This window comes from Buteo buteo, chromosome 13, assembly GCF_964188355.1.
Source record: "Buteo buteo chromosome 13, bButBut1.hap1.1, whole genome shotgun sequence".
In the NCBI taxonomy this organism is placed as follows: domain Eukaryota; kingdom Metazoa; phylum Chordata; class Aves; order Accipitriformes; family Accipitridae; genus Buteo; species Buteo buteo.
In genome coordinates, this window is record NC_134183.1 from 7,458,895 (window position 1) to 7,478,539 (window position 19,645).

At 49.6% G+C, this 19,645-nt stretch overlaps 1 protein-coding gene across 1 annotated transcript in view; it reads right to left on the minus strand.

Moving 5' to 3' along the window:
* Positions 1–19,645, minus strand: part of CACNA1G (calcium voltage-gated channel subunit alpha1 G) — a 152,183-nt gene that overhangs the window by 46,693 nt on the left and 85,845 nt on the right. The window contains exons 15-21 of the mRNA XM_075044450.1: positions 13,087–13,180; positions 12,283–12,467; positions 11,686–12,132; positions 5,844–5,944; positions 4,525–4,648; positions 1,448–1,516; positions 401–585 (exon numbers count right to left, since the gene is read on the minus strand). Coding sequence (XP_074900551.1) covers positions 401–585; positions 1,448–1,516; positions 4,525–4,648; positions 5,844–5,944; positions 11,686–12,132; positions 12,283–12,467; positions 13,087–13,180 — 1,205 coding nt within the window. The remainder of the gene's footprint in view (positions 1–400; positions 586–1,447; positions 1,517–4,524; positions 4,649–5,843; positions 5,945–11,685; positions 12,133–12,282; positions 12,468–13,086; positions 13,181–19,645) is intronic.

Here is a 19,645-nt window from a genome sequence, read left to right on the forward strand (position 1 = left end):
ACCTGCTACTAATTTCCTTCTTTGTTATGAAAGCCATTGACTGCCTGAAGGAAAGGGGGAGAAGAAGCTGTTAAGCTGCACTTTACACAGAGCAAATGAGAACACAAATAGCAGGGGATGTGTGTTTTAATGAGCAAAAGAGGCATTGATCAGTTTACTATTGCACTTGGGGCTGGTCCCAAAACACAGCAAGCGCCCGGAGCTCCTTGCGGCTCTGCAGGACCTGCGGACACTTATTGTCTGCGGAGCAGCAGGAGGCTGGGCACAACACTGGTGACAGGCGCCGTGCCCTCGTCTCGCTTGCCCCTTCCCTTGCACAAATGCTGCTGCTTGCAAGAGAGGCTCAGTTCCCCCTTTGGCACACACCCTACACTAATCCTCTTCCTCATCCTCTGCTTACCTTAAGGGCCGCAGCGTCCTCAGCAGTCTCAAAACCCGTAGCATCCCCAGGATTTTCGTGCCGCTGTCTGACACCATTGAGACCAGGATGTCGATGACGGAGATGAGAACCAGCACCCCATCCAGCACGTTCCAGCTGCTTTTCAAGTAGGCTTTCTCCCCAAAACACAAGCCTAGTGCCACCACCTGCCCGGACACCAAGTTGCAACAAATTATGACTATCGCATCCAATATGTTTCTTCCAGTTAGCAACCTGCTGAGAATGCATTATTTACAGATACAAGTCTGTGAGTCCATTTGCTTCCCAGTATAGAAGCCTAATTAGACAAATCAGCAAAGTGTTATATTGCAAGGATTGTAAAAATACCTCTGCAGAAACATCCCAGATTGTCCCTTACAGCTGATGTATTTTTAATGCAGCTAAACATAGCTGCACAAAACTGTTCCTAACGTTTAGCTCTGGCGTAAAAAGTTTGATTGTATTTTGTTCCTATAGACTGCTGGAGTAAAGGTTCAGAGTGGCTGACCCAAAGCAATCATTTACAAGCTTTGCAAATAAAGAAACTAGAGAAACTTTCCAGAGAAAAAGCAATTGTTCTGCAAGATGATTACCAATTACACAAGAGAGATTTACAGCAAGAGGTTTTTGAGCCTCCTGCCTCAAATCCAGCAAAGTGTTTCAACGCACTTAAGTCTCTCCCTCCCCAGGAAAGCACATAGCTGCTTAGGTTGTTGAGGACAATTGGCTGTTGAAGACAATAGGACTTACATGCACGGTTGAAGTTAAGCATGTGCTCCAGAGCTTTGCTGAATAGGAAAGGATTGCTGAATTGAAGCATTCCATTACTCGTATAATGGTGTAAATCAAGAGCAACTTCAGTGAAATTGTTCTGATGTAAAATGTGCTCAGAATAAGGCATGTGGTGGGTGAATATGATTCAGAAGAGGAACCTTGCTCGTAACTGGTAGACCTAGGGGTTTTGATAGTCCACTCTTATAAAATGTCACTAATATAATACAGGCACACTTATCCTCCAGCTTCATTTACCTTAACCGTCATCTCAGTCAGGAAGATAACTGTAAAGATGTAGTTGGAGAGCGTTAGGAAAATCCGTTCCTATGAAAAAGAGAGACAAAGTTTTATAGCCTGCTCTCTGCAGCTGTACATCTCCCTGTGCATATTTGGGTGGTTGCTAACTGTCCTCCAGCTTCTGTGCTGAAACAAGTCTCAGACTGTTTGCTCGCAAAGAGGGGAAAATCCAAATATTTAGATAACAACACTCTGCACAGTTCAGCCCTGCCAGAGGCCGGGTCCGTGTCAGCACCATGGACAGGGGCAGGTGCCGGCACCTGCCCCCAAATCCCCCCATATCTGCCCCAAATCCCCCCATATCTGGCCCAAATTCCCCCATATCTGCCCCCAAATTCCGCCTCCTCCTCTCCCTCCAAAAGAAACAGGGAGATCTCCCCCCTGCCTTGGAGCACGCTTGACAAATCTCTACCTGCCCCTCACTTGCGGACGTCACCGCACAGTGCAAATATCACTGAGCTCCCAATTCTCCTAGAAATTAAGTCAATATTAGCGTGGCTGTGCTGCAATAAGTCAATATTAGCGTGGCTGTGCTGCAAGGCAAGCAGGGCCGTTGGGAAGCCAAAGCACAGCTGGCACGAGTTGTCCCAGTTCCACTGAAGCCAGTGAAGCTCTGGGGGTTTATGCCAGCTGAGACCTGCCCCCAAAAGGTTGATTCACTCGCCCAAAGCCACAGGCTAGACCTGGGCGTGAAGCCCAATAGCCTCATCTCCTGGTCCCCTGCACTATCCACCAGACCATGCAGTCCTCACTGCCACCACTCTGCAATAGCAGCTAGTGATTACAGATGAGACCATGGACTGGTTCCCTATCTGTAGTTAGCAGAAACCTTTCTTTTTAATGATGATCATTAAATAAATTACACTTTTCCCTAATCCCTGAACAATCTCTGATCGCCTGTACTGAGAAATGGACAGCAGAAGGCAGAAGCTGGAGGAAAGGTGATGCGCATGCACGTATGCATGTGTGCATACGATTGAACCAGCCCCAGTTCTGCTAATAACAATTTTGGATTTATTTCTGCCTCTCCCTACAGAGCAGTCCTGTAAGAGATGCAGATCTCTCGCTCAAAATGAGAAGCAATTTAAACAAGACAAAACACCTTGGCAACTCTCTCCCTTGCCAGATCATGATTTACTGAAAGTGACTCAGGAACCACAGAGTAGCTTGTTTCCATACGGGGTCCATAATTAATTAGGTCCTAGACCTGCACTGTGACTGCCTGAGCTGTGATAGGAAACGTCTCCAGCCGTTAGCTGACTGCCACACAAAAGACTGCTGTAGAGAGGTAGGCAGTGTGCAGGAGAATGAGAGTAGGGACCTGCTTGTGGAGCTGGAGATAAAACAGCAATAGCATGGAGGAGAGACTGAGGATATTACATTCCTCTCTGGCAAGCGTGTGGCTATTTTGAAGGATAATCTCCCCGGCCCATGTCGCACACTCTGCGATGGGGAGCGCGTGTTGGCTAGCAACAGCATCCCCTGTTCTGATAAGGCAGCTGAAACTGGGACAGGGAAAGAGAACTCGTTTGAAGCAGCTAGAAAATCCACAGCTCGAGGAAGCAAAGTACAATTATTTTAAACAACTCAAGCTAAACTAACTCTCTCGGTTTCCAGATGAGAGCTCCATCAGCGCAGGCAGGGCCCGCGCACTCCTCCGGGTTCCCCTGCTCCCTACCCCACTGGTCAGGATCCCCCTTCTCCTCCCCGCTGCTCCCAGGCCGTGGTCTGGCTCAGCTCCAGCCCTGGATGACCCATTTTGGTTCCCTTGGTTATAACCTGATGCTGATGAACCTCATACCAGTCCCTGTCTCCTTTCCTCTCTGCACTCTTCCAATGCCTGGGGACACCACAGCTCATCCTCCTCCTTTCATATACAAAGAACTGGGTTTTTGTGCTACATCTCTTTGCTGTGGACTCCTGGGACTCATGCATGTCACCCCATTCCCTTCATCTCTGTGTAACTACAGTTCCTTTTGGAGCCAGCCTTGGTGAATGGTGACTCTCAGAGGACACAGCGAGGGGCTCCAAAGAAGCATTTGGGATTTCAAGGGACACTCTCAGGGTGCCCCATTTGCAGAACAGCAGGGTGATTTCCTCCTGCTAGATCGGCTGGCAGGGAGTCCTGCTCTCTTCTTGTAGCTGTGAGTTGGTGCCCCATGACTGCATAATAACCAAAAGAAAAAAAAAAAAAGGATTTAGGGGAGGGAACACTGGGCAAATTATTACAGTAGGGAGGACTACTAGGGAAAGCTTCAAATAGGCACAGAGCAGCCAAGACTCCAGTTTTAAGGTCTTACATTGAAGATCCACAAAAGTGAACAGCCTGACACGCCTACATCAACAAAACAGGATTCTATACGATTGTGATATGAGCAGTCTTTCGCAATACATCAGCAAGAGCCCAGCCTATCTCTCAGCCACAATCTATGCTAAAATAAAAGAGCAATAGGATGATTCTGCCCCTCTGATTGATGGATGTTGGTGCTGCGAAGGTCTGGTTTGAGAAATCCTTACACCGTCTACTAAAACAAAATGGTTCGGGGAAATAGCATTACCGTGCGTGTACCAATTCAGTTTGTCTTGTGTCACAGAAAGCTGATACACAAAGGGGAGAGAAGAGTATGAAATGAACAGTTTCCCCCATTCCCTTCACACCACGCATACGTGCCCATGGAGAACAGATGGAAGAAACGAACATTGTGTTGAGAGAGGAAAAGTGTTTGAAGGTTTATCAGAGAAGGAAACTGAGACAGATGTCATGCTTATGTCATGTGTTAAAACCTTGATTGTACTTGCAGAAATGGGATATTCGATACATTGCAGGCCATGAACTCTGCTCTTGTACTTTGAAAGGACACTGGGTAGGGGCCAGGAGAGTTGCTGTACCTAATTCAAAGGATATGCAGGGGGTGTTGGCAGCTTCCCATTTAAAAAAGAGAAAGAAAGTGAGACCGAGCGCACAGCAGTGGGGTCCAAGCCACGGGTGTTGGCTCCACAAGGAGCACAGGAAAACGTTAACCTCGGAAACTCACAGCACTGTGAGGCTCAATTTTGGGTCGTTCCATGGCAATGGTAATGCAATTCAGGAAAATGATCACCAAGACGATATGATCAAACATCTTGTGTGTGATGATTTTATTGCACATCAGACGGAATCTGCCAAGAAAGAAAAAAAAAAAAAAAAAGAGGACATACAGACTAGCTATTAATGCTTGACTGCCTGGGGAGAAACACAGCAGCTCGACGCATGGCGGGGGAATCAAGCGCTCCGTTTGCAAAGCAGATGAGCTACAATCTCCCAATCCCCTCCCTGGCAGAGCCGCACGCTGCGGGCAGATCGGGGTATGAATAGAATAGGATCCGAGCTACAGAATTAGGCCACAAATTTCAAGCCCTGGTAATGTTCACAGGGGGCTTTGGGTCACTTGAAATGGAGCAGCTGCTTCCACAACTCGGACATGCGTTCAGGTTTGGATCCAACCCCCTACCTGGTCCGTAGCGCTCAGGTTTAGCTTAAATAAGGGAAGAAATACTCCCAGCAAGCCCGTAAGGGTTGAGTGCACATGGAACAAAGGGACAGAAGCTATTTATTGTGACAGATGGCTGTACACTGACCCAGGATTTATAATACCGTATTACATTTCCCAAAGTCTGTTTCTGAAAATCTCTCTAATCTTTGTATGAATGAACTCGAATGCTGTCCAGGGCCCACCAGCTCAAACACGGGAAACCCTTGTTGAGTGTGGGTGCACGTCCAGAGAAACACGTAGGAGAGCATGGAGCCGCAGATGGCCCCGGCGCGGCCGGGCTTTGGGAAGGGCAGAGCTGGGGACCTGCAGGCAAGGAGAGGGTGTTTTCTGGGGGTTGTTGGGAGAGGGAGGAAGGGAAGGGGGAGGACAGAGAAGTCCAGGCTGAGAGGCAGGTTTAGGAGGTCAAGGAGCATCCTTTGCTGTGTTGTAAGTGTGCAGCAGGGGCAAATTCAGATTTCTCTGCTTGATGCAGCGCCTCTCCTCCTATGCTTCAAACTCCCCATGCTCCATCAAGTAAAAAACTTTCAGAACACTAGCATCACTGATGAAGCAAATAAATTCGATAAAGCTGGAGCCATGCCCTGGGCTATGGGGCTCTACTGGACACTGCTATGCCAGGGCCATGCCTGTCCCGGAGCAGCTCTCTGCATCCAGCAGCTGTTTGCTCCGTGACCCCAATGTAGTGTTGGAGCAGGGGAAGGGCTGGGATTTTTGTGGACTGACACATAGAGACCCATCTAGGATAGATGGGCAGAGCGAGCCATTGTAATGAGGGCATCCGTGCCCGGCACGCCGCTCCTGCTCAAGGGCAGCTGCCTTACCTTGAGTGAGGGGCGAAGATGTAGATGGACCAGGAGTCTCTCTGTTTGCAGCAGGCGGGGAGACGTGCCCGTACCCATGCCTTCATGCGGTCCCTTTTGCTCTAGGAGGAAAAAGTACAGCAGAAACGTACCAGGAGGAAAATACAGAACTGTTAAAAAAACAACCCAGAAACGTACCAGGAGGAAAACACAGAACTGTTAAAAAAAAATAACCCCCCAAAACTTCCAAGTGAAGGACTCAGGGCAATTCTTCACTGAACACATATCTCCAAGCGCTCAGTAAAGCTGAAATAAAATGATCTTCCCCCAGAAAAGACCCCACTGGGCAGGGGAAGGAGCTCTGGCAGCCAGGCGAGGGCTGTGCCAGCCTCGCAGACTCACAGGGTTTGGTCTTGCTTCTTCCTCCGCACGGTAACTGCATCTGGCACACAGTTAGCTAAGAGGACAAACATGATTAATAAAACCCTTGCCCAGAGGACTGATAACACGCTCTGATCAGCCTCAGTCCCTGTAGATACTCATCAGATGCTTGCCTGAATCTTCTAAAGGTTTGGGGGATATTTTTGTGGGTTTTTTTGTTGTTTGTTTGTTGGGGTTTTGTTGTTTGTTTGTTTTAATACAGAATGCTTATGTCAGAGGTTATAAAGGGAGCAGAGAGAGGGATTCCTGCTGCTTGCTGGGCTAAGCCCTATGTCCATGCACCACTGGAAAGCTGAAGAAATTGTTTGGGACCCAAGTTTTGGTCCAGGAACACAATGGTGAGCATCTGCCTCTCATTTAGCATGAGCAGATTAGATGGGAGATTATAAAACCAGAAGGTAATACCATGGCCAGCCTGACCTTCTGCATGAACATGGGCCATGCGATTCCCACAAATTAATTCCTACTTGAAACCACAGCGCATCCTCAGCCGCCCGTACTTATGTTTTAGACCGTCTGCAAGGTCGTTTAAGGCCAGGAGGGCAGGTTGTAAAAGCCTTGGCCAACAGGTCAACTGACGACATGAAAAACTGGATGCCGAGGGGAAGCCTCCTCCCGGCTGCAACAGCCTCTGGATTAGGCTTGTCGCCTTCTCATCTATAGGTCTCCGAGGGGAGGTCAGGATCTTTAATCCAATTGACGTTGCAGCGCCAGCGCCTTGCGCATGGACAACCAGCAGAAGCCAGGCAAACATCTCACCCAACACGCCAGGGCTTTTCCAGCCCTTCCAAATAGAAGCACCAGAAGATAAATCCACAGACCGGTGTGTGCAATGTCACCACAATGTTTTGCATTTACAGATAAATAAAAATGAATCCTTGCTCTTTCATTACCCTTATTTCCCTGCTACCACCTGGGCTTGGATGTGCATGCATGCGGCAGCGTGGCCACACAGGCTCTTTGAAGCTTTCTCCTGCAGATGTTCAGAAAAGGAGCTGCGAAGCCCAGCGCAGGAATTTCTGCTTACACCCCAGGAGAGCCTGGACCCCGGGGGCCAAGGCACTTTTATTTATTTCATCCTGGAAACAGGGAGGGGGATTCATTCAGAGCCAAACTGTTAGCAACTGGAGGTACTCTGGACTGCAAAAATGGGATTTGTTAGGGTAATTGAGTGGAACGGAGGAAGTGCTTTCTGTTCTTATATGCACTCAGCCAGGGGTCTCATTAGCGATGGGTAACAGCTAGCGTAGTGTCCATTTTAATGAAAGCACTCGGTGACAACCTGAACCCTTCAGAAAACGAAAACCACCTTGTGAAAACAACAAGAAAAGTTTGAATAACAAAAAAAGCTAGATCTTTCTACCGCTTTCCTTCAGCCGACCATCCTTCCCTCCCCTTCTACACAAACACAGACCACGCCACGGCACACCAGTAGGTTTTGGCCATGTCTTGGCTGTTTTCACATCCCTTTTCCAACTCCAGGCAAGGAGTCGGAACTGCTCCCTTCTCTCTAAACTGTTTAATAGAGCATGCATCCTTGGGGTTGCGTTATCCCTTCGAGCAGCCTAGTTAGTTTAATTATCCATAGATTTAACAAAGGTAAATAAATGGATAAAAATCAAGTGTCTGCTCAAAGTTGCGGTGAGAACGATTGCTACTCCAGCCTCTGGACATGGAGTAATAGCTGCGACTTGGTCCAGTTCATTTTGCAAGCTGGAAGGTTTCCAGAAGTATCTATTATTCAAAGCAGTTCTGGTATTTATCATGGGGATTTGTAGTGAATGGTAATGCGTCAGCAGCACAGAATGCTTCTTTATATTCCTTTTGTCCAATTTTAATGCCAAAGATATTTTGGGGTTTGGCTAATTGTTGCAGCTTGCAGTTCATGGGCTAAATCAGATAACAAAGGCAAAAAGTGATCTTCCATCATGTCTCTCTATTGAGTGTGTTAGAGTAAGGGTGAGCGCTGGGCTCGGCCGGCGCTGGCTCAGTCAGGGCTACAGCCCGGCTGCTCTGTACGGGGCCAAGTACATCCACAGAAATCTAAAGTCAAAGGAATTACTCCAGATTTCCACCAGTGGAACAGCGCAGTTCAGTTAATTTGAGCCAAATGTAAGATATTTGTGAAATAAAACCCAAGCATTTCCAGCCTAAGTCCCATCAAATGCTTTCTCCGTGAGGTCCAGACACACATCAACTGCTTACAATCAGGCTGATTGCTGCTTAAGCCTGCATTATGTTCAAAGCGATATATCAATTATGTGGTTTAAATCATATCTATTTGTTCATAAAACACACCTGGACAGGATGAATAAAGATGTGGGGGGAGAAGAAAACTACGCTTTAATTCAGTTGCCAGAAACTTCGAAAAAATCTCCCTGGGTAAGACCACCCAAACTCCCCCCCGCCGGCACGCAGGCGGGAGCCAAGCCGTGGTGCGATGCTGGCTGCTCACAGGCAGTGGTGCTGCCTTCACCCGGCAGCACGCTAACAGGGCCCTCCGATCCCACAGCAAGGAGAGCTGCTGATAAATAACTGCCTTTTTTTTTTAGGACTTTCAGATATTAATGTACTTCTGAGGGCAGGATGAAAGGCAGTTGGCATTAAAAGATGACTGATGCACTCCTTGGAGTAAGGGAGAGGCTTAGATTTATAAAAGATTTATTATAAGGATGGGGGGAAACTGCTGAAAAACACTCTACAAGCTGCAACGGACCTCTAGGCAAGCTGGAAGCTGCACAGAGGCACTCGGGACCTGATTATTTAATTTTAAATATGCAGCAGGGGCAAGCTGAGAGGGTTTGGGGAGCGGCTGGACTGCACACCACAGAAAAAAAGTGCAATAGGCAAAGGGGAAAGGAGCCACAATTGCAACACGCAATGAGGTTTCTAGGAGGAGGGGACACATTTGGTTGCAGATTCAATATTTCCCTCACTTTCTGCTCTGAGCACTCAGCAATTTGGGTAGGAAAGCACCCAAAAGCATCCAAAATCCAGCAGACGTGAACAACAAAGACCTCACAGCAGATCCCCAATCGTGGTCACAGCCACACGAACCCAACCAGGCAGCAGATCGCTCTCTCCGTGAAGTTTCTCCTTGCCTGCATTCATACAATGAAGAACAGATTTCAGTCCCCTGATTTTATACTTCTAGGGAGAAGAGCTCTCAGGGGCCTGATTCTGCCCCCTCGGAGGGATGTAAATTCAGAATAATCTCATTGAAGGCAGCGGAGCGGCACTAATATAATGGGAGCCTGGGAGATCCAAACGAAGTCTTTGCACTCCCTTTTATTTCTGCACAGAGGCAATCAAAACCAGCCAGCAAGGAGAGATGTGAAGCTTTGTTGCAGAAGGGCATATTTAGGATTACTTTGATCTGAATAACAGTTGAGTTCTTTTCTTCTTTTGTTGGTGGGGGAGTTTTGAATTTTATTTTTTCCACTTAAAAAAGAATTACTTTTTTTTTGACTTTGTCAAGGCTAATTTAGGGGCAAAGCATCACCCCAAATGTCAGGAGGGAATCATAAAAGGGATGCTCCACAACCTGGGGGCTCATTTCGCTAATCTAAGCAATATTTCCAATCCATCTGGTTTAGTGATTTGCAGTGAAGACATATTTCAGAGCATGGGGAAAGGCACCGACCAGCTGCAGATGTCCCAGTTGTGGCTATACCATGGGCTGGGACACAATTTATTTACCCTATTTTGCCTATTCTTTCCCTAGGCATTTGCTTCTGACCACTCCATGGGAGAGAATTGAGGGACCTTTGGTCTAACCCTCCGTGGCCAGACCTCGGCACACAGAAGATGATGTTTGGTTTATGCTAAAAGCAGCTGTCATAATAAAGATTAAAAACATGCATCTTATTCAACAGCCTATCGTCAGCACTGGCTGGGGTTGCAGGGCTGGGTGGGATGGGAGAGGAGGGACGCATCCCATCACACGATGTCCAGAGCAAGGGAGGCTGCTGGCTTCTGATCTCATGCAGGGGAAGGAAGGGACCTGCAGGATGTTTGGACCAGGTAAGCTGGAAAAAGCAGCAGATGTTGGAGCATGAAAAAAAAATCCCTAGCTAGCAATAAAGAGCATTGATCACTTTTAGTAGTGCTTTTTCCAAAAATAATTACTCCTCCTTTTCGTAAAAATTCAATTTATTTTATGGAGGTTAAAAACCAGGTTAAGACAATCAGTAAAAATCCCAGGCTGAGGATCCATGCTGGAGATGTAATGGGATAATGGCTTTTTTTAAAGGCAATTCACGGCTGAGCGACTCCATTCTGCCAGCACTAACTCTCTTTCTCCTCCTGTTCCTTCTCTGGAGTCACCACTGCCTTTCGCATCCCTTCACATGCTCCAAATTCCATTTTCATTCAACAAACTCAGTGAAATACAGTAAAATCATGTCCACAAGCTGCAGCTTTCCTGTTCTCAGTACCACCCCAGTTACCATCACGTGGCTCTACCCAAACCCCATCCGTTTCACCAACAGAAACAGAGTTACCTCCTGGGGGTGACACATCAGACCATCACATTTTTAAGCCTGAGAACAAGGTAAAGTGAAACAAAGAGGTACCCTGGGAAGAGCAGAAAACACCCAAAACCTGTCCCAGGGATATCCCGACACATACACGACAGCTGGGACGGTGGCATCCTGCTGCCCAACTCAACCCCTTCTCTGCCAACCATGCAGAAAACCTTGGAAAAGCAGCCAAATTCCTTTTATTCCCTTAAGATACAAACATCCATGTGGAAAAAGAGCCAGGGACCCTCTTCCCTTCCCTGTGCTTACAGCCCTTTTAGCTGATATTTCCTAAATGGCACTTTTCGGGCCCGTGAAAGAGAGATGCTTATTTGCTTAACGCCTCTTCATACAGAAATTAATGCAAAGCCTTTGAAATTGCCACTGTCTCTATGGGACTAACACCGCCATGGGAATGGGGGGGCAAAACTCTGCCCTTTCGTTGCCTGTTGATGTCAATAGAAATTGTCTGATGCTGCGTGGGGGGAGCAGAAAGCTGAATAATGGTTGAAGAGCGGGGAAAGTTACTTGTTTTTTTTTTTTTAAAAAAAAAAAAAAGGGAGAAAATAAAATCAGAACAGTGTATCTTTCCAAGAGATAGACTTCACTCTGCACCTTTTTGGAACCTGGGGGGTTTTGCCCTGATCTCTCCATCATGAATGATCTGATAATGCATTGAAATACTTAATAAAATAGATGCCAACCCCATTTCTGATGGCACCCACAGCCCAGACACCTTCTGGTGCTCTTCTGGGTGACTCTCAGTCTGGGCTGGTGGTGATGTTGAGACCTAGTCCCTGCAACAGGCCATTGCTTCACACCCACTCGCGCAGCCCTGAGGCAGGTACGAGCACCGCTTTGACAAGGAAAAAAGCCAAAATGAGCGCTTGGCATTTCCTTACCATGTTGCCTTCATCATCGCAGTCATCACAGTCCTGTCGGGGGTCATCCAGGTGGAGCTGGTGCAGCAGCAGACCCGGAGAGGTCTTCCCGTTGCAGTCCTGGTGCTCAGAGGTGGAGGTTCGGCTGCTGTGCATGCTGCTGGTTCGGTACAGGGAAGGCACCTGCAGGGTATCCTGGAGGTCGAAGGAGCCTTTTGTTTCCAGCGATTCCATGCGATGAGGCAAAGAGCCATTGAAGCTGCCGGCCCGGCTGGAGCGCTCCTCATCCGAGCTCTCCCCTTCCTCGGAGCTCTCCTTCCCCTCCCCGGAGAGGAGGGATCTGCGCTCGCCGCTTTGCCCCCGTCGCTTGAGGCTGGGGGCTCGGCCGATGCTGTTCCAGCTGGAGCGGCGGCTGTTCCAGCTGCTGCTGGCGCGCCAGGGGCTGTGCGGGGAGCTGCGGGCGCTGGGCTGCGGGAAGGACAGGGAGAGCATCAGCCCGGTGCCACCCACCCCGCGCCGGACTGCTGCTGCGCCAGCTGGGGCGGATGGATGGACGGACAAGCCCGCGAGCCCAACGGACAAGCGCTGAGCATCCGCAGGAGGAGGTGACGTGAGTACCGGGGACTTGAGCTCGTAGGCGGCGGGGTCCACGGAGACGCCGCTGGCCCGGCGGGACTCATAGCCCTGCGCTGCGTCTCCGAACGTGGCGCTCTTGGGCATGGGCATCGGCGTGGCAGCGGTGTGTATGATGAGCGGCGGGGTCAAGCTCTTCTTCAGCTCCGGGTGGTCGCTCAGGGCCATCACTGGAAGACACGAGTGGGTTTTAGATGTCACACCTCAAGGGGCATATCTACGACCTGCTCTTGGGGAGGCAAAGCAGCTGCACAGAGGTGGCTCTCCTCCAAGCATCGGGAGGATGGGGGCCAAAAAGCCATTCTGGAGAGCTGGGAGCCTGTCCTTCAGCCTAGCAGGGGGGCAAGGGGATGTAAATCAGGAATGGGATCCGGTGCCAGCAGCATCAGGTACCAATGAGAGAGGAAAGCAGATACAGATCATCGTCTGCTGCCCCTCAAGCCTCCAACCAACACCTGCCAGCTCGAACCTTGAGAACCTCCTTGCCCATGCTGGGCTCCCTCCACCCTCCTTCCCTGCAGCTTCTCCACCCGTGCCCCTGCACAGACACCCCGAAAGCCCAGACGTCTGTCTCGGTGGGGAGATTACGGCTCAAACGCCATCATGTCTGTCTCCGTCTGCATCCCATGATCCCAGCCCACGCTGCACGCCTGCTGGCTTTGGTTGAGCCTGTCACAGCTTGGACTACTCTGTTCTCTCTAGGAGGGCTCCTCCCTTCGGGACACATTGTTTTCACAGCAAAAGCAAGGTTTCTGCGGAAAGGCCTGTCCTCCCAGGGTTGTTACTCACAGGCTGGATTTGACAGGTTCTTCTTAAGTCCTCCCTCCTCTTCTAGGCTGCGGGGAAAGAGATCCCCCTCGGAATCAGACTTGGAAGCATCCCCCTGGAGCAAAAGAGAAGGCGTCAGCAAGGAGGGCGAAGGGCCATGGTGCACGGACACCCCTCTGAAAAAAATGGATTCCCGTCTCCAACACCACACCTACAGATCCACTGAATTTCGTACCACGATGCAACATCACCTTTCACAAAATGACGCATGCACGTATTTATACCACAGACTAATTAACCTCCTACCAGGAAGACAGACTGCCTCTGGTTCCAAACACGGTCCCAGAAAGGGATCAGAAAAAAACCCTATTGCTTAATTTTTGCTGCTGGAATTGCACACTGGGCAAATTAGGGAAGGACAGATATCTGATGAGCAATTTTGGGACAAAAATTGACCCTACTCATCTCTCAATTTAGACACTATGGCTTAAAACTCCCCGTGTGTGGCTCTTTCTAGTGATGCTTCAATGAAGCAATCCAGGATTCAGAAGGGGCTCAAGGGACCCCACTTTCCAACGCAGCTAACGGGCATATGTCGGTGGATGCCCCACCAGCACAGAGAGGATCCAGGTGGCAGAACCTGATAAGCTGGCCATTCCCTTCCCAGCTGCAACACACAACAGAAAGAGAAGTTTCGGTGATTTACGCTGTATCATTTGGGGGATTTAAATTCCACTGTATCATTTCGAACGCCGCGGGTTGAGCGAGAGCTGCCCTCTTTGACACGGGCCCACCCTCGGGAGGAGAGAGAAGAGGTTTACCATTGCTCGCAGCGTGGTGCCCGGGCTCTCGCTTGGTCTTGTGGCACGGACCTGCTTAGGGACGTCCCTGCGCGCCCCACTGATTCTGTCCATTGGCACTGCAGAAAGGCGCTTAGGGTGTGGTATAGTCAGGATAACCCGACAGGCAATGGTGCTCGCCAGAACAATACTCATCCAAAAGAGGACGATTGGTGGCTGAAACCACTGCTCTGGCAAAGGGCACCAAGCCCTGTCGTGATGTTCGTCGGGAGGGAGGTGAGGTGGGAAGGGAGGGAGGATGCTGGGATGAAAGAAGCCAAGCAGACCCTCACTTCAGCTGGGAGAGACCAGGAGCCCCAGTAAACCCACCAAGACTACGCTGTGCCCCTGGGAGCCCTGGCCAGCGCTGCAGAGGTTTGGTGCTCGGGTACGTGTTAGTTGTAAAAACCCAGAGGGGCCCCAACATGGGACTGGAGGAGGAGATAGCATCCGACACAAGGTCCAGCGCCCTGCGCCTCTTTGTTCGGCAAAACCCCAGAGGGATGAGCCCTAATACTCCCCTATAGGGTCACTAAACAGTTAAGGGGATTTTTTCCAGGCAGACTGGACACTCTCAGACACATGTTTTTAAGGCATAGGAGAGTGTGATGTGAAGTGTTGGCTCAAAACTTCCCCTCCTGAGGATCCAGGACTTCTGTGCTATTCAGGAAAGCTCATCCTGCAGGACGCAGACTGGGAAGGTCAGGAATGCACCTTGCAAAGGGGAGCAGTAAAGTCAGGCTGGCCTGAACTTCGCTGGAGTCAAAACTGTGTCTCCGTACGAACAGGGGCTCCAGCTGGCTCCAGGTACGCTCCCAGCAAAGGCTCCCGGCTCAGCCCATCGGTGGGCCTGCCAGGAATTACTCATTCTCCCTAAAGGGTTATTAAAAAGGAATAAATAACAGGGAGAATTTTTTGTGATTTGTATTCCTGGAGTGCTCTTTAACAGCCCAAAGGAAAGTTTTAGGGTGCACAACGAGATGCGTGCCAAGACGGAAAAGCAGAGCTATGTGGGGACCTCCCACCCGCTTCCCCAGCACCAAACCCCACGTCTGGAGGGCAGAAAGCATCCCCTCCGAAACACCACGTGCCAGACTCAGTACGGTGCAGGCAAGCATCTCACAGCCGGGGCTGCTGCCCGTTACCTGTTCTTGCACTCCCAGTTTGCCTTTCTGGATAGAAAAGGGGTTATGAGAGAACAGGGAGTTAAAATCCTTTGGGAAACGAGGGTATGTCAGGATGGACCATACGGTACAACGGCTAAAGCAGCCTGTACCGAAGAGGACTGACACACTGGGATACGATGGGAAAAGGCTTTTGTGCCAAGGGAAAAGCCAGACTTCTCGGAAAGGACAGAAAGGAAAGGGAGCAGTAAAGAGAAAGATGAGGTTGGCAGAAGAGTAAGGTTTGGGACGTGCTGCGCTCTGGAGATCCACGGCTTCCTCAGACCTGAACGGGACCATTTCGCACCCTGAGCAGCTCTGCAACGCAGCATTGCGCCAACAGTCCCAGCATCCTGGCCAACCTTTCTGGGACACGCCACAGACGCCGTCCTACCCCGTCCTGCCGAGCACGGGGCTTCCCACACACGTGTCCACAAACAGGCTTGATTCCAGGTCCCTTCGCTCCCGGGCACCCTCCTGCGCCTGCGTGGTGGAGGGAGCGCTCGGCGGGCATGCTCAGCAATCAGCATCGCCGTCCGCGGCCCTAGGGAGATCCCCGGGATGCGACAGCCCCGTGGGGAGTCTTCCCGATGGCAGGCATCCAGAAAGAGGTCGGGCAAGAGCCAGGGCTGGAGCCACATCAGCTGCCCTGAAGCACCCACCTTAATTTACCTGGCTGCCCCAGAGAAGGAAGGGACTTAAAATCAAGGCTGACTCGACAATGAGGACAACAAAAAGGAAAGAAAAAAAACCAAAAACACCCCCAAAACACCCAAAGAAAACCCCAAAAGAACAACAGCTACTACAATGAGAACAGCACCACGGCGTGTGACCAGGCACCACGAGAGAGACAACCACGGTGGGCGGTGGGATGTGCTGTGTACGTACCCCCGACGAGTCGACAGGCAGCTGAATACAGCTTAACTGCCCACTCGCGTCTTCTCGCTTGGAGATCTCCTGAAGGAGAAACGGGGGGGGAAGGAGGGGGGAGGAAGGGGAAGGGGGGTTCAATTTTCACAGTTTCAACAGCAGGACTGAATGGGGAATCAAAAAACACACAAGGCAGGGAAGGAGAGGGGAGGGGGAGAAGGGCAGCGTGCAGCCGCGATGGAGAGCCGGGCTGGGGCACCCACTCCACTCGGTGCAGGGAAGGGGTGGAAGATCTCAGATGGAGAGAAGCCCTTCGAAGGGACCAGTCTTACCTTTAAATTAAGTGTTTTGAACAGAGCTTGCTTCAGCTCCTCAGTGATAATTGTGCTAATGAAACACCAGCTAATTATTGAAAACATTATTATATATCTTTTTTTTTTGCAGCTGCATAATAGGATCTTTATTTATTACGCCTTCATTAAGCAGCAGAGGAGTCCTTTAATGAATGTTTGATTAACACAGTATCAGTCCTCTTACGGCCAGGTGCAATACCTCATTTCAGGAAAGCCACCAGAATCTGCCGCGAGTTCAGATCCCTCCTCACCCCCGTTAGTGGAGATACCGGTTTAAATCAGCCGGGTTCCCAAACACGGCAGGGGGACACAGCATCTCTTCACAGCACCAGAAGTCAGTCTTTCCCTACCCACTTGGAAAGCACATGTCATTTTTCACCTCATCGGGTTTCCCCTTCCTCAGGGGTGGCTCTCCCAACGCTCCTCGGCACATCTCGGCAGCGTGGCAGTGCCTGGTCCTGTCCCGCGGAGCTGTGGGAGGTTACGCGCTGTGGCAGGAGGGCACAGGTTGTCCCACTGGCTTAAGTTCTTGCCTACAGGGTGGATGATCTTTCCTCCAGTTGCTACATGGGATGCAAAACTCATCCCACTCTAGGCTGGGATGAAGAGTTTAAGACCGATCAGCTCTGGGATCTGGATGTTTGGACAATGGTGCCTTGCTAGCGATGTAACGGACACTTAATTTAAAGTCTTTGGTTGCAACAGAGAGACATGGAAAAGCCATCAGAAGAGAAAACATGGAAACACTTTTCCTTCACAAGGAAAATGCCACTGAAACCGATAGGAATGCACAAGGTAAAGGATGGAAGAAAAACACCATCCAAAATCCCTACTGTGGGAGAAGGGACTGTTCTCTCTGGTTAAAGCCCAGAAGAAGTCCAAGTCCTTATTTCTCCAAGGATGCTACTTCCAGAGAGCACGTAATGTCCTGCAGAGGAAAGGATGGAGGGGCTGGAGGACCTGGGGTGCCAGGGAGGGAGGGGGGTACAAAGGAGGGGAAGGAACAAACCCGCCAGTGAGGACAGCCAGGGACAAGGGGACACGAAACCGGGAGGATTACCAATGGAAGAATACACTTTGGAGATATAACATTATTAGGAAGTCCCTCAGGAGAGGAACTTTATGCCTGACAAAAAGGAGTCATTGGTTGCTTCAGAGAGAAGTCCCCAGGGCAGGAACCTGAGAGGTCAGGCAGCAATTTCAAATTAGCAGCTCGATCAAACGGAGTCCCCTGCTCACCTTCCCCGCACCAATGCCAGGCTCGAGTTAAATCAGAGAACGCGCAGTCAAAAATAACCACGTTGCATAAAGTCCTGCGTGCACCTCTTGCAAGAGAAAAGCAGGTTACCAAATAAAAAGAAAGAAGGAAAAAAAAAAAGAAAAAAGAAACTCAACCCTGCAAAATATATTGCTCCATATTTAAAGTTTGGAACAGGTCCTTTTTGTTTCTCCACTGCTTATATACATCTGCTGCCTAGCAACTGGGGCTGCAAAGCCATGCACTAAAATTAACGAGGTGCTTGCAGATTGAGGAAAGGCACTCAAGGACCAGGGAGATAAAGGCGGCAGCCCCAGGATTGTGTTTCAGCCCAGAAATCTGAAGGAGAATGGAAAAAAAAAAAACCCAACACCAAAAACCAAACCCAAAAAAACAACTCAGAAGAAGGGTCATGTGCAATCACAGGAGGGAGACACTGGGGTTTGTTTACAGTGAGAGATGATCTCTCTATTAATTTTGCTTAGGAGAAGATCCTTTGTGTGCTGGCTAGCAAAAGCCAGAATGAGATCTGTTTGCAAAGCTACACACCAGCAAAGCTGAATAAACAGAAACCGGCAAGGCCAGACCTGGCTCCTGACCTCCAGCAGACATTTGCTCCACGTCTGCTGAGGGAAACTTGGGTTGAGCCGAAGGATCTCTTGATCCCATTGCAATTTGTTGGAAGAATGTGGAGAACTCAGAATAACAATGACGTGGAAAGAAGATTATTATTAAAATGCCATCATCAAAGCCTGAGATATAAAATAGCACTGTAATCAGAGTCACAAGTTATAGAAATCTGGTGCGAGTTCACTGAAATTGCCGTGGTTGGGCAGAATTGGCCAGAGAGGGTTTGATCTTTGGAGCCTGCGCTGGATCCTGGTCCCTGCACTCGCCTCTCAACACCGGCACGAGCATCACTGGCTTCAGGCTGTGTCAGTGCTTTCCTGAATCAGAAGTTGCTCCCTGATTTACACTGCACTTAAAGCACATTTGCAGCTTATATGGAAATCCTGGAGCTGGCTTGGACCTGCCTGGTGCTGCCCTGGCAGAGGAGAAGACAGGATGGGGCAGCCCTGCTGCAAAAACCAGCCGAAAGCAAATCTGGAGGTGCTGCGGGCAGTTCCCCTGACTCCAGGGAAGACTTACCCTGAAGGACGTGGTTATTGGAAGAAAATTGCAGTGCATTAAGCCAGGGCACGAATTTACAGGGAGTTACACCATAGTACCAGCTGGCCGCAAAGCGAGCGCAGGATAAATGCTGCCCAGGGAAAGAGGTGCACAGCGGCTGGGTGCGGGGGAGCGTGCCGGCGGGTGAGCACGGGGATGCTCTAGCATGAAAAACCAGGCTGAGCCAAGGACCAGAGGTGTCAGCCTCCCTTGAGGACCAGGGATTGGAAAAGCGGCTGCTGCATTTAAAGGCTGCATCCTTTTCTCTAAGAAGCGGGTGCAGCAGGTGATCTCCCACTTCGGCAACCTTCAGAGAATCAATTTGCTAGACTGAACAGACAAAGGTTTGGTTTCGAAGCCGTCATCACAAGCAGACAAGGAGCTTTTTACCTCTTCTTGCTTGGGCAAGGGAACATTGTACTATTCGGGAGAACCTGGCAGTAACCTTCCCGTCGGCTGAATGGCAGGGGGGATTTACAGACAGAAACAGCTACAACAATAACAATTAAAAAAGAAAAGCACCAACATGGAGAGGCATGATACAAAAAAATAAAAAATATTTCTTTGTGCTATCTCCTGGTACAACTCCATTAATTTAACTCTAAACTGTGCTCCAAAAATAATGATAATAAAACCAGTTCTGTGCATAGCTCTCCATAGTCTGGTAGGATATTATGATACACAAGCAACAAATCTTAAATAATACTTAGTCACCCCAGAACACTTATAAAAATCAGAGATAGTGTGTAAAAGCACAGCCTATACAAGCAGATCCCAGTGAGCAGTTTTAGGTTACATTTCTCTCTCCAACCCCCTGGGCATGGTGTAAAGGTCCCCTCCCCTTACTGATGTTCTCGGACAGTCGGACAATTTTTGCAGAGAGCAGGTGGGCATCGCAGGTCCCCCATTCTGGGGACAAGGTGACAT